Source organism: Chiloscyllium plagiosum, chromosome 4 (assembly GCF_004010195.1).
Source record: "Chiloscyllium plagiosum isolate BGI_BamShark_2017 chromosome 4, ASM401019v2, whole genome shotgun sequence".
Classification (NCBI taxonomy): Eukaryota; Metazoa; Chordata; class Chondrichthyes; order Orectolobiformes; family Hemiscylliidae; genus Chiloscyllium; species Chiloscyllium plagiosum.
Window position 1 is genome coordinate 73,863,939 of NC_057713.1, and position 15,014 is coordinate 73,878,952.

Consider the following 15,014-nt stretch of genomic DNA (forward strand, 5'->3'; position numbering starts at 1 on the left):
GCGGCGTTTGGTATGCTTTTCTTTATTGGTCAGAGTATTGAGTACAGGAGTTGGGAGGTCATGTTGCGGCTGTATAGGACATTGGTAAAGCCACTGTTGGAATATTGCGTGCAATTCTGGTCTCCTTCCTATTAGAAAGATGTTGTGAAACTTGAAAGGGTTCAGAAAAGATTTACAAGGATGTTGCCAGGGTTGGAGGATTTGAGCTACAGGGAGAGGCCGAATAGACTGGGGCTGTTTTCCCTGGAGCATCGGAGGCTGAGGGGGTGACCTTATAGAGGCTTACAAAATTATGAGGGGCATGGATAGGCTAAATAGGCAAAGCCTTTTTCTTGGGGTCAGGGAGTCCAGAACTAGAGAGCATAAGTTTAGGATGAGAGAGGAAAGATATAAAAGAGATGTAAGAGGCAACTTTTTCCACACACAGGGTGGTACGGGTATGGAATGAGCTGCCAGAGGAAGTGGTGGAGGCTGGTACAATCGCAACATTTAAAAGGCATTTGGATGGGTATATGAATAGAGGTTAAAAATGTGTTGCTGGAAACGTCGATTCTCCTGCTCCTTTGATGCTGCCTGATCTGCTGCGCTTTTCCAGCAACACATTTTTAAGCTCTGATCTCCAGCATCTGCAGTCCTCACTTTCTCCTGGGTATATGAATAGGAAGGTTTTGGAGGGATATGGGCCGGGTGCTGGCAGTTGGGTCTAGATTGGGTTGGGATAACTGGTCGGCATGGACGAGTTGGACCAAAGGGTCTGTTTCCATGCTGTACAACTCTATGACTGTATGACTAAGAATGATCAATTTCGTTAAGTTATTGATGCCAGCCATGAATTTTTCCTATATAACTTTAATAAAATGTGGCACACCTTGCCTAGTATTGTGTGTATTGGTTCTTCTTGCTCCTCAAATGAAGGACCCTCCATTTTCCATTGCTTGATGGTCTTATCATCACCAACCTTTAAAAAAGTAATTAGGTTAAGTTATTAGAATTAGGTAATTTTCAAAAAAAAAATATAATTATCATCTGTCCTGTACGAGTGAGGTACATATTTAGAGAGCTAAAATTTTTTTTTTGTAACTGCAGTACAGATAATATAGATGAAAATGATATCAGTCGAAACAGGAGATTCATAGTGTATTTTATATTTTGAAAAATTTCAAGGTTAAGTTAATTCAAAATTCCCTCAAAGATATTTCAGTGCTTGCAGTTACTCCAATTTGAAGATTGATTAAATCCATGACATAGGGCGTCATGTTATACTTGACCTAGTATAAGTCATTGATTGAGGGACAAGAAGAGAGCTGATTATGGTTTGAGGCATACAACCATGAATTTTGACCAAATCTCAAATAGGTTTTAACAAAGTTATTTTTATTCTGTACAATTAAAAACTTAAATCAAAGGTTCAAAATAGCAGATACTTACTTAATATCTAATGAATCACACATTTAAAAAAGGTGAAATAATTTTGCAAAGAGAATACAGTCTTAAGTCTCATCTGATTTCGCTCTCAAAACACTTAAGATATACCATAATACTTACTGAGAAGAAGGATGTACCACAGAATCTGGAACAGAGCCCTCTGACAAAACCAGAATGTGCTTGTACAGTGCGGATGCATTGACGATTCATTAAGTTCCAAATTTTAATCTATGCGAGAACAAATAAGAGCCAAATTATATCAAAAACAGAGAGGGAAAAACTCTCAGAGGAACAGACAGAAATAAAAAAAAACTGAGTGCAATTATCTATTTGAAAAGTTTGACGAGTTGGAAATTCTTAAAATTGCAATTTAGTTCATACAGAATGTATAACAACCAGATAATGTAACAAATTGCAAAATCTCCAGTTAATGTCATATAAACGAGAGCTATAAATCGCAAAATTTATTTTTAAAGAGTGATGGAGGTAATTGGAATAACATCTGCACCAATGTTCACATATGAATAATGATTTAAATGGATTTCTCTTAGCCCCAAAAAAGAATGCTGTAGCTGCAAAATGCACTCAGCTCAGTTCATGAAGTTGCTTATAGCTTTGGCATCTCTTCAATCTACATTCTGATTGAGGAAACAAAACTAACTATACATCCACAACAAAACCATGCTTGCTCACAGACCAGCTGCACACTTCTGACGAACAATCACAGCGTGAAAGATTAACTACTGGCCTCTCTCCACAAGTGTTTCCTGATGTGCTCAGTAACATGAATATTATCAGAAGAAATAGGAGCAGGAGTCGACTATTCAGCCCTTTAAATCTCCTCCACAGCCTGAAAATATTAATTGCTAAACTGATGTGGCACTTTCTTTCCTACACCTTCTCCCCCAACCCTCATACAAAAACCCACAACTTTCGATGTCAAAACATTCAACCAACACATCCATGAACATAATCAATGGTCAAGTATTCACTGTCAGAGTCAGATAGCAGAGAACGAAGACCCATGTGTGATGCCGACCACCAGACTACATTAATATTAAATTATTTGCACTTGGTCAATAGTGTATGCCCTGGCATGCCCCTCCAGATACTTCTTAAAATACAGTATTGCTGGAGTACTGGCTTCCACTACCCTCTCAGGCAGCACATTGCATATTTCTACCATCCTCTGGGTGAAAAATATTTTTCTCCAATCTCCTCAAAACCACTTACAGGGAACCTCGATTATCTGAATGATGATGGGCGAGCACTATTGTGTTCAGATAATTGATTATTCAGTTAATCGATTCAATGTCTTTCCTCTGGGGTTCGGAGTGTTCTATTAAGTCTGCTCCCAGTTCAGACTAGGCAGCAGCACACTGCCGCTCTCCCTCCCATAACACCGCTCTCCCCACCGCTGCCCACCCCCAAGACAGCCTCACAAACCCCGTCCAACACCGCCTCTTGCCCGCACCGCAACCAAACTCCCCGCCCACCCCAACCCCACTAACCCTACACCACCCTCCAGCACCCCCCCACCCGCAACACCTCTTAGCACAGATGCTACCAAGCCCCGTCAGAATCTTGAATGTTTTAATAATATCACCACTCAATCTTCTAAAGTCCAATGAACATAGGCCAAATCTGCTCAAGCTTTCTTCAGAAGATAACGTCTTCACCTCAGGAATTAATTAAGTGTATATCTCTGAACTGCTTGTAACACTACTGATATCCTCCAAAGGTGTTACACGAATGTAAGCAAGACATCCCTACTTTGTACTCCTTTCTCCTTGAAATAAAGACGAGCTTTCCATTGGTCTTCTGAATTCCTCACTACACCATCAATATTTTTTGTATCATGTGCAAGGGCTATCTTTATCTATGTACAGTGTCACATTGTTTTATTTTCCCATTTACATAATATTTTGCTTTACTATTCTTCTGCCAAAATGAACAAACTCATCTTCCTACATCATCATTCACCATCTACCATTTTTTTTGACTCACTTAACTTATGTATATCCCTCTAAAGCTTCTTTGTATCCTCCTCAAACTGCTTTCCAGCCTAACTTTACATCAACAAATCTGGCTGCATTACAGTCTGTCCTTTCATTCAGTTGTCAAAATAGATCACCAATAGTGGAGCCCCTGGCACCAATCTGTGGTTCACTCGTTACATTTGCTAACAAAGATTACACATTTATTACAAAATTCTTTTTCCTGTTCACTTGGAAGAAAACTACTATCAGGGCAAACTCATATAATGGCCTTTCCAAACATTATTGAAAACAATGACAGACTTCTTTGACATCTTAAATTACACATTTTTCATGCTGTACTGCTTCCAGGTCAAAGATGGTCAGTCTACAAGAGAATGGGGATGAGGAAGAAAATACAGATTCTTAGTTATGAGAGGTCGAGGCCACACATACATTATGAGACAAAAAGAAGCAGTGCAAAACAACAGCTCAAGATGGGGTGAAGAACCATCAGGACAAAGAATGTAGCAACATAGAGAGAGTTGCGTAATAGTCAGAGAATAGGATTTCTCTCTCATTGGTTATGAATTTTCAAGAGACCTGAATCTGACAGACCTGAAATGTTAATTCTGTTTCTATCTCAAAAGCCTTTCCATTTTCTCTCTCTACAGATTTGCCAGACTTGACAAATATTTCCAGTATTTTTTGTGTGATGTTCAGATTTCTATCATCTACAGTATTTTATTTTTCTGCGTTTCAAATAATGTTGCTTTTATGACATTCATCATGCACAAGTTGGTGTTTTAGAATACTTCTTAGAGTCAGAAGTCACATAATCCAAGCCTGTATAATCCAACAGGCTTGTGTGAGATCAAGGCTTTCAAACCACTGCTCCTTTATCATGTGAAGCAGAAGGAAGCACACAGGCACAAATTTGGCAAAACTTTTGCCAGAGAGACAAAAGCCAACTTCCTGGACAAACAGAACAGACGACATGATAGGGAACCTATCAACAAGGACTGCATACTCAAGCTATTAGACCCATGCTTGATGACACACTTCATATTCAACAGCCAGAAACATGAACAAATCAATGGGACACCTATGGGCTAAGCCATCTCCAGGCTCATAACAGAAGCTGGACTGGAAAGACTGGATGCAAAGACTGGAACAAACAGCCCTCTCACAAATCCAACCCAAAGTCTGGGTCAGATACGTGGATGATACTCTTTAAATAAATAAGAGAACAGAGATCAAGAACACACACCAGATTATCAAATCCATGCTCACAGGAATCAAATATATGAGCGAAACAAACTATCAACTCCCATTCCTGGATGTGATGGTAGAAAGAACACAGAACGGTGAATGCACAATTAAAGCATACAGATAGCCATACAGACCACATCCTGAACTACAACAGCAACCATCCAAACACACACAGGAGAAGCTGCATTAGGACCCTGTTCAAAAGGTGAAGAGAAGAACACTTCTACAAAGTCTTTGCCAAGAACGGAAATCCCCGCAACTTCATCCACTGATGCCTTGCAGACAAACATGAGGAGGACTGCCACAATCTAACTTGCTACTTTATATAAAAACATCTCAGAACAAACAGCCAGACTTCTCTCAAAAGACCCAATACCCATCATGTGCAAGATGAAAGGAGTTTATAAGATTTCATGCAAAGACTGTACATAACACTATATAGGACAAGCAGGCAGACACCTAGCCATCCGCATCCATGAATACCAACTAGCTACTAAACGCCACAGCCAGCTGTCCCTAGTAGCCATACACACAGATAACAAGGACAATAAATTTGACTGGGACAACACTATGATATAATTGGACAAGCTAAACAGAGGACAACCAGAGAATTTGTAGAGGCTGGTTTGTAGAGAATTTGTAGAGGCATAACATGACTGAATTTCCTCTGCAATTTGAGAGAGAGAACACAGAATCAGAGGTAATGGTATTAAAGCTGAATAAAGGCAACTGCAAAAGCACAAGGGAGGCCCTGATCTGAATAGACTGGTAGAGGACCCTAGCAGGAACGACAGTGGAATAGGGGTTTCTATGAATAATTCAGGAGACACATGCTAAAAATCATCCCTCGGAAAAAGAAGCATGGTATAGGGAGGATGAGGCAATCATGGCTGACTAAGGAAAACTGAGACAGCATAAAAGCAAAAAAGAAAGCATATAATGTGGCGAAGGGCAGTGAGAAACCAGAGGATTTGGAGCTTGCAAAGACCAACAGACAGCAGCAAAAAAAAAAGAAATAAGGTGGGAGAAGATTAAGTGTGAGGTTAAGTTAGCCAGTAATATAAAGGAAGACTATAAGAGTTTCTTTAGATATATAAAGGGCAAAAGAGAGGCAAAAGTGGCCATTGGACCACTGGAAAATGAAGCTGGAGAGAGTAGTATGGAATAAGGAAATGGATGAGGAATTGAACAATTACTTCGCATCAGCCTTCATGGTAAAAGACAAGTAATATCCCAAAGATTCCAGAGATTCAGGGGGCAAAGCTGACAATGGTGGCCATCACAAAGCAGAAGGTGCTAGAAAAACTGAATGGCCTGAAGGTGGATAAATCACTAAGACCAGAGAGTCTACAGAGTTCAGAGTTCTAAGGGAGATAGCTGAAGAAATAGTGGAGGCATTAGTGGTGATCTTTCAGGAATTGCAAGAATTAGGGAGGGTCCCAGATAACTGGAAAATTGCTAACGTGACACCCTTGTTTAAAAAGGGAGTAAAGCAAAAGATGGAAAATTACAGACCGGCCTGACCTTGGTCATGGCTAAGATCATGGATCCTTTTGTGAAGGATGAGATTTCTGAATACTTGGACGTGTATGGTGAAATACGGCAAAGTCAGCATGGTTTCATCAAGGTGAGGCCATGCCTGACAAATCTGCGAGAATTATTTGAGGAAGTAATGAGCAGGTTAGATCAAGGAAATCCAATGGATGTTATCTATCTGGAGTTCAAGAAAGCCTTTGACAAAGTGCCACACAGGAGGTTACGAAGTAAGATAAGAACCTATGGTGTTAGAGGCAAGATGCTAGCATGGATAAAACCTGGCTGTCTGGCAGAAAGCAGAGAGTGGGGATGAAAGCGTCCTTCTCAGGATAGCAGCCGGTGACAAGTGGTGTTCCGCCAGGGTCAGTGTTGGGACCATAACTTTCCATTTTATACATTAATAATCTGGATGAAGGAACTGAGGGCATTCTGGCTAAATTTGCAGATGATACAAAGACGGGTGGAGGGACAGGTAGTATTGAGGAGGCAGGGAGGCTGCAGAAGGATTTGGTTAGGAGAGTGAGTAAAGTAGTGGCAGATGGAGCACAACATGGGAAAATGGGAGGTTGTGCACTTTCGTAAGAAGAATAGAAGCATGGGCTATTTTCTAAATGGGGAGAAAATTCAGAAGTCTGAAGTGCAAAGAGACTTGAGAGTTCTAGTCTCGGCTTCTCTCAAAAGTAAACTTGCAGGTTGAGACAGTATTTCGGAAGGCAAATGCAACATTGGCATTTATTTAGGGGCGGCATGGTGGCTCAGTGGTTAGCACTGTTGCCTCACAGCACCAGGATCTTAGGTTTGATTCCCGCCTGTCTGTGTGGAGTTTGCACATTCTCCCTGCGTGGGTTTCCTCTGGGTGCTCCGGTTTCCTCCCACAATCCAAAAGATGTGCAGGTCAGGTGAATTGGCCATGCTAAATTGCCCACAGTGTTAGTCAGGGGTAAATATAGGGTAGGGGAATGAGTTTGGGTGGGTTTGTCTTCGGAGGGGCAGGCGGTGTGGACTTGTTGGGCTGAAGGGCCTGTATCCACACTGTAGAGAATCTAATCTAATCTAATCTTATTTTGAGAGGAATTGAATATAAAAACAGGGATGCATTTCTGAGGCTCTATAAAGCTCTGGTCAGACCACATTTGGAGTATTGTGTGCAGTTTTAGGCTCCATATCTCAGGAAGCATGTACTGGCCCAGGAGTGTGTTCTGAGGAAGTTAGTGAATCCACCCGGAATGAAAAACTTAACATATGAGGAACGTTTGAGAACTCTAGGTCTACATTCGATGGAGTGTAGAAGGATGAGGAGTTGCAGATCCAATTGAAACTTTCAGAATACTAAATGCCCTGGACAGAGGATGTTGGGAAGATGTTTCCATTGGTTGGAGACTAGGACGCGAGGGCACAGCCTTAGAATGGAAATAAGAAACAACTAATTCAGTCAGACAGTGATGAATCTGTGAAATTCACTGCTATAGAAGGCTGTGGAGGCCAGGCAATGAGTATATTTAAGACAGAGATAGGTAGTTTCTGGATTGTCATGTGGGATCAAGGATTATGGGGAGAAAACAGGGGAATGGGGTTGAGAAACCTTTTAACCACGATTTAATGGCAGAGCAGACTCTATGGGTTGAATGGCCTAATTTCTGCTCTTATGTCTTACGGCCTAAGTACAAATAGTATGAGTGAAGTGTTGCCAGGCTAAATAACAAACAAAGGGATGACCTATGAACCGATCAATTAAGGCAGAGAGACAAATGCAATTAATCAAAAATAAGACGGTGCTAGAGACAAACCAAATGGCTGGAATAACATAAATAGGTATCAGAGTTGCATGGTGAGGGTCTAACCAAAATAACAAGTAATGGAAAACTATATAAACTGATTAATGTAGCAAGATAATAATAAGTAATCAATGATATTTTGTAATTATCTCTCTGCCCCAATTAATCAATTGGTAGGTCATCCGTTCACTTGTTTTTCAGCTGGTGACACTTTACTACACCATTTGACACTTTTGATCACCTGCAAAGACTTGTTATTCAACTTGTTGACACACCACTCCCACTATTTGTACTTTTATGTTGACACTCTTAATTGCCTGGAATCATCTTGCCATTATCTCTCTGTCTATATATTCTGTGCTTGTACACTTTCCTCCATTTCACCTGATGAACAAGCAGCACTCCAAAAGCTTGGTGATTTCAAATAAATCTGTTGAACTGTAACCTGGTGTCATTTGATTTCAGACTTTGAACACTGGGACCTTCACATCAAAACTTCACAAAGCAGTGGATTTTGTGTTGGAATCTCAGCTGATGATAAATCTGGAATTGAGATTGCAGAGTGAAATTTGGCTTGATAGACCACGCATTTTATTTATTTTTTCAGTTTAATCAAACAATCAATCAGTCACTGAACATAATTACAAGGGGCTTATAATAATACATCTAACGAGAAAGTATTTATTTTACACTTCATCTCTTCCAATGTGCCATAATGTGGCTCTTTATGTTGTATTCAACATTGTTGTTTGAATTGATGCCTCACATAGCACACAAGGAATTGTAGCAAGCTAGTAAAATTGTGAAATAATAGTGATAGGTACAGACAAACATGAAGCAGGAACAAGGCTGGTCTGCGGAGGAGAAAGGAGCCAAATTCAGAGGAGTACAATCAAATAATGGTAAGGGTTATATTATTAGAATGCATTTTGAATGATATAGTGAATCAAAAAAAGAAATAAAATTTAAAAAAAACTTTTTAGCAAATAAAAATGAAAACAAAGGAATTAAAGTCCAGAAAACAAAATTAAGAAAATTTAAAAAATGTGCTTAGTGATTTTGAAGTTAAAACATGGGAAATGGAGACCTATTTTGGTGTCCCCTTCCAGGATCCAATCTCCACAAAAAAAAGGATAGAAAGCTTTTGACTTTGTCTCAGATAGCCTCCCTTTCTGAACAGCCTGAACTCTCAAAATTTAACCATTCACACAGTAGGTACACATGAAGGTTTGATACATTATTACGATTTGGAAATTAGGTGCTAAAATGGACAATAATGTACAGAGGAACCCCGATTATCCGAAGGACATGGACAGAAAGTATTGCATTCCGTTAATCGAATTCTGGATAACTGAATGCCAGATTGCATGGGCGGCACGGTGGCACAGTGGTTAGCACTGTAGCCTCACAGCGCCAGAGACCCGGGTTCAATTCTGCCTCAGGCAACTGACTGTGTGGAGTTTGTACGTTCTCCCCATGTCTGCGTGGGTTTCCTCCGGGTGCTCCGGTTTCCTCCCACAGTCCAAAGATGTGCAGATCAGGTGAATTGGCCATGCTAAATTGCCCGTAGTGTTAGGTAAGGGGTAAATGTAGGGGTATGGGTGGGTTGCACTTCGGCGGGTGGGTGTCGACTTGTTGGGCCGAAGGGCCTGTTTCCACACTGTAATCTAATCTAATCAGATCTAATTAAATAGTTTAGCCAAGCATCTTGCGATCTTGCCGAATAATCCAATATTCAGATAATTGAATGCCGGATAATCAAAGGTTCCTCTGTATTCAGACCCCTTGGCATCATGGTAGCCCACAAACCCACCAACACACTAAAACAGCAGCTAATGAACTTGAAAGACCCTGTACAGACAACAAGCAAAACTAATGTCATTTACAAAATACCTTGCAAGAACCGTAACAAACACTACATTGGACAAACAGGCAGAAAACTAGCCACCAGGATACATGAACATCAACTAGCCACAAAACGACATGACCCTCTCTCACTAGTATCCTTACATATGGATAAGGAAGGACACCACTTCGACTGGGACAACATATCCATCCTAGGACAAGTCAAACAGAGACACTCAGAAGAATTCCTAGAAGCATGGCATTCCAACTGGAACTCTATCAACAAACACATTGCCTTGAATCCCGTTTACCACCCCAGAGAAAAAGAACAGGAAATGACATCACCAATCCTAGGAAACTCAAATATTAAATAGAAAGCGGGCTACGCCACCAGTGCTTCATTCAGAGGCTCACTGAAGATGTTACCTACAATGGTGACGAAACGTCTGAAAACGAACGTTACAGCTCAGCGAGCAACCCTACATCCAGAAGGTTCCTCTGTACTGCTTTAAGCTTGCTTTGTATTTGTACTTTGTTATATGTTTTTAGTTGCTACACGCCATTCCAGACTACAGCAATGTGGTTGACTCTTAACTACCCTCTGAAAAATTAGGGATGGGTAATCAATGCTAGCCTAGCCAGGCTTTCACACATTCATGAATGAATTAATAAAAATCACACCATAGACTATGACAAATCTATTTGTCACTGCCCACAACCAACTTAAGTTCTCTCTACTCTGCCACCATAAACCAAACTGTATTTTATGACAATAAATCATACATCACTCACCTCGCCATTGCAAGCTCCAGAGATTATTCTGGACAAACTCTTAAAGTGTTTGGCCATACAATGCACTCCATCTCCATGACCATCCAATGATGCTACAAAAGGTTTAGCAAAAACCCGTTCCAGCTTGGTTGCATTCAGTGCTCTCGTGTACTCCCTTGGTACCTCGAAAGGATGCAGTACAGGATCATAATTCCTTGGAACTGAGCATATAAAAATTGGAGATTTAACAAATGAGAACAAAGTCAATTATTTTGACAAAGTTATTAGAGTATATGTTATTAAAGTAAACATATTCTATCAGTAGTGGCATGTAATTAGACCACACACCAATAACCTTCCTTTAATATGATGCACCTCCTTCCCAAATCACACACGCAATCATGGGTCTCCATGTGGAGAAAGTGAGGTCTGCAGACGCTGGAGATCAAAGCTGAAACTTTATTGCTGGAACAGCACAGCAGGTCAGGCAGCATCTAGGGAACAGAAGATTCGACGTTTCGGGCACATGCCCTTCTCCATGTGGACACTAGTACAAAAAAGTTGTATTTTTATTTTAAGTTTCCATCATTACTGGAATTTTGTTCCACTGTGAAAGACAAAAGTTGCATTTACTAAGTCTGTCACTTCCTGATTTCCAGTTACCATTTGTCATGAAGGAATGTACAATTTTCTGAGCCACCACGAAAGAAGGGCAATAGCAGCAGGTGTTGGAGGTCAGTCTCTCATTTCCAGGATATTACTGCAATAATTCCTAAAGGACTTTTTAAAAAAAAAATCTACTTTTTCAGAAATGTTATAAAGTACCTCTGGGACAAGTGGGACTTGGATTCAGCCTCCTAGCTCAGATGGAGGGTCACTATCACTGTGTCCAAGGATGTCTCAGTAGAGACAAGGTTTATTTTACTCAACCTCTGAATTGAGTTAGGTTTATTATCACATGTACAGTGAAAAGTTTAAAGTTGCCAGTTACAGCACCATGCTAGGTACAAAGATACTTAGGGAGAGAATCTGGTGGAAAGCAGAAAAAGAAAGAAAACAAAGTTAATAAGTCGAAGAACTGTTCAGATGTGTCATTGCACACTTTTGCAGTTGGAACTTGAACCCAGGCCTCCTGGCCCACAACACAAGAAACACTACCACTGCACAATACCCTAAATTTCCTCAAGATACGATTGAATTTCCCAAGTCAACCTATCAGGAGTAAGGCGAGAGCTGATTTGAATTTGCGGATATTTTTCAGTATAGAGATGTTATGATAAGCCATTGGAGCAGGTGTGACTTGAACTCTGGCTCAGAGATAGGGATACTACCACTTGACCTCAAGAACTCTCAAGTTTCTCAAGGTATATTTTATAGTGGAGATTTATATATATGCTGAGACCTGCCAAGTTCCAGAGAATGATGACAGCTCAGAAGGAGTTCATTCTTCCTTTGTGTCATGCTGTCTGTCTGTAACACTTGTTTCCATCTTTCCTTTCTGGATCTCTTCTCTGTCCAGAAGCCAACAACCTACTGGATAAGACTTTTCTAATCAACCCCATTCAGGGATTTTAATCACAAACTTCTGGAGCAGGAGGGACTTCAACTCAAGTCTAATGGTCCAGAGGTGGGGATGCTATCACTGTACAACTAAAGTGCTAAAGCTCCTCAAGGTAATATTCTATGCTTAACCATTTTCAGATATTCAGATGAATCAGATGAAATATTATATATTAAATAATACATCCCATCACAAGATCAGAAATGGGGATGTTTGCTGATGCATATCTTCAGCACCATGCACAAATCTGCAAAAGGTTCAGCATGGTAGAATAAGGTTAGATCACATTGAATCCACGGGGAACTAGCCAATTGGATACAAAATTGGCTTGAAAGTAGGAGGTGGTGGCGGCGAAGTGTTATGTTTCAGACTGGAGGCCTTTAACCAAGTCGTGTGCCACAAGAAATGATTAGATTAGATTACATTACAGTGTGGAAACAGGCCCTTCGGCCCAACAAGTCCACACCGACCCGCCGAAGTGCAACCCCCCCATACCCCTACATTTACCCCTTACCTAACACTACGGGCAATTTAGCATGGCCAATTCACCTGATCTGCACATCTTTGGACTGTGGGAGCCCACAGTTGTTGTGGTGACAGTAAATGAGGAGACCGACCTCCAGCCTGCTTACCTCTCTGAATATCATTCTTCGTTTCTCGAACGTAATCGTCCGGATTGCGGGAGAGGATTTTCACCTTCATTGTACGGGGAGCCAATTCCAGTCTCGCCCAACGACTATGTAATCCTCCAACTCGTTTTCAAATTTAGCCGTGACCGCCGTCTATTCGTTAGGCCACGAATTACCAGGCCCCGCCGTGAAAACGTTGACGCAAGGGGCGGAGCGATGGCGGCGCCTTGCCCTTTGCCCTCTGACGCGCGTGCCTGGCAGTTGCCCCCTCTTCTATTGGTGTCGCTTGTTATTTGGCTCCAAGGGGCTCTCACCGAGAAGAGGAATGTCCTCAGGTGCCGGGCAGGCCCCCAATGCTGAGCTGAGCTGGACAGCTGCCCTGCTCAAGTTCTTGGAGCTGGTGAAATATGAGAACCTGGTAGCTGGTATCAGCGGCGGGGTGGTCTCTACGCTGGCGTTGCATCCGCTCGATCTGGTCAAGATCAGGTTCGCAGGTAAAAGGGAGTCCTGAATTTCACCGTGCCTCACCCACACTTTCCGTTAAAGCAGAAAAGGATAGTGACCAGCAGACAGTCTGCCATCTACACTCAGGGGTGTCCGAGGTGTTACCCAGCCTCGGAGGACGACATGTGGCAGGATAGTGGACGAGACAGAACAGGGTGGCCTGGCTGGTGTGGGCCTGAAAATGAACAGGGGAGGGGATGGGGGAATGTCACTGCCGGACGAATCCTTAGGTGGGTTGCGAACAAACAGGACACTTACCGAACCGCCCACCTTCCAGCAGATGGGGTAGGACATTTCTCCTCTCGAACCCTCGCATCCAGAGTGTGGGTTTGACTTCCGTTCCGCCTCTACCGCTGCTCAAGTGTTGGGAGTGAAGTTGTCATGATTTAGAGATGCCGGTGTTGGACTGGGGTGTACAAAGTTAAAAAAATCACACAACGCCAGATTATAGTCCAACAGGTTTAATTGGAAGCACACGAGCTTTCGGAGTGTCGCTCGGTTTTTGTTTAGGATTTCCTTTAGATAAGGTAGCACAAATCCCAATGTGGATAAGATGCAACTTTTAATTTAGAATTTATAAATCAGTTGTTTTTGCTGATTTATTGTAATAAATCTGACATGTTCCTTTCCCCAAATATTTTTTTCCCGTTTTCAGTTACACAATGCATAAAACAGCCAAGAGGAAGGATAATTTCATCTTCACTCTCTGTTTTGGCATTACAAGGAAAGTGATGGTATTATGGTAATGTCACCATAGGAGCACACCAGAAGTCCAGGCCTGTGTTCTATGGGAGGCAATGCTATTATTGCTAGACTGTTAATCCAGAGACCCAGGTACAAGTGAGTCCAGATCCACAGTGATGTGGTTGACTCTCTTTTGCCCTCGGGACAATTAGGGATGGGCATTAGAGTCATAGAGATGTACAGCATGGAAACAGACCCTTCAGTCAAACCAGATATCCCAACCCAATCTAGTCTTACCTGCCACACTCGGCCCATATCCTTCCAAACCCTTCCTATTCATTAGCCCATCCAAATGCGTCTTAAATATTGCAATTGTATCAGCCTCCACCACTTCCTCTGGCAGCTCATTCCATACTCGTACCACCCTGTGTGTGAAAAAGTTGCCCCTTAGATCTCATTTATATCTTTCCCCTCTCACCCTAAACCTATGCCCTCTTGTTCTGGACTCAGGGAAAAGACTTTGTCGATTAACCCTATCCATGCCCCTCATAATTTTGTAAGCCTCTGTAAAGTCACCCCTCAGCCTCCAACGCTCCAGGGAAAACAGCCCCAGCCTGTTCAGCCTCTCCCAACAGTTCAAATCCTCCAACCCTGGCAACATCCTTGTAAATCTTTTCTGAACCCTTTCAAGTTTCAAAACATCTTTCCAATAGGAAGGAGACCAAAATTGCACGCGATATTCCAACAGTGGCCTAACCAATGTCCTGTATGGCCGCAACATGGCCTCCCAACTCCTGTACTCAATACTCTGACCAATAAAGGAAAGCATACCAAACACCACCTTCACTATCCTATCTACCTGTGACTCCACTTTTAAGGAGCTATGAACCTGCACTCCAAAGTCTCTTTGTTCAGCAACACTCCCGAGGACCTTACCATTAAGTATAAAAGTCCTGCTAAGATTTGCTTTCCCAAAATGCAGCAACTCGCATTTATCTGAATTAAACTCCATCTGCCACTTCTCAGCTCATTGGCC

At 41.8% G+C, this 15,014-nt stretch overlaps 2 protein-coding genes across 2 annotated transcripts in view; one reads left to right on the plus strand and one right to left on the minus strand.

Annotated features, from left to right (window-relative positions):
• The window catches only part of dcaf13 (ddb1 and cul4 associated factor 13), a 75,144-nt gene extending 62,161 nt beyond the window's left edge, over nucleotides 1–12,983 (minus strand). The window contains exons 1-4 of the mRNA XM_043688437.1: nucleotides 12,794–12,983; nucleotides 10,622–10,821; nucleotides 1,546–1,653; nucleotides 869–958 (exon numbers count right to left, since the gene is read on the minus strand). Coding sequence (XP_043544372.1) covers nucleotides 869–958; nucleotides 1,546–1,653; nucleotides 10,622–10,821; nucleotides 12,794–12,863 — 468 coding nt within the window. The 5' untranslated portion in view covers nucleotides 12,864–12,983. The remainder of the gene's footprint in view (nucleotides 1–868; nucleotides 959–1,545; nucleotides 1,654–10,621; nucleotides 10,822–12,793) is intronic.
• A 45-nt stretch (nucleotides 12,984–13,028) lies between these two features.
• LOC122549124 (mitochondrial folate transporter/carrier-like) overlaps nucleotides 13,029–15,014 on the plus strand; it is a 47,404-nt gene continuing 45,418 nt past the window's right edge. The window contains exon 1 of the mRNA XM_043688438.1: nucleotides 13,029–13,284. Within this exon, the coding sequence (XP_043544373.1) occupies nucleotides 13,116–13,284 (169 nt within the window). The 5' untranslated portion in view covers nucleotides 13,029–13,115. The remainder of the gene's footprint in view (nucleotides 13,285–15,014) is intronic.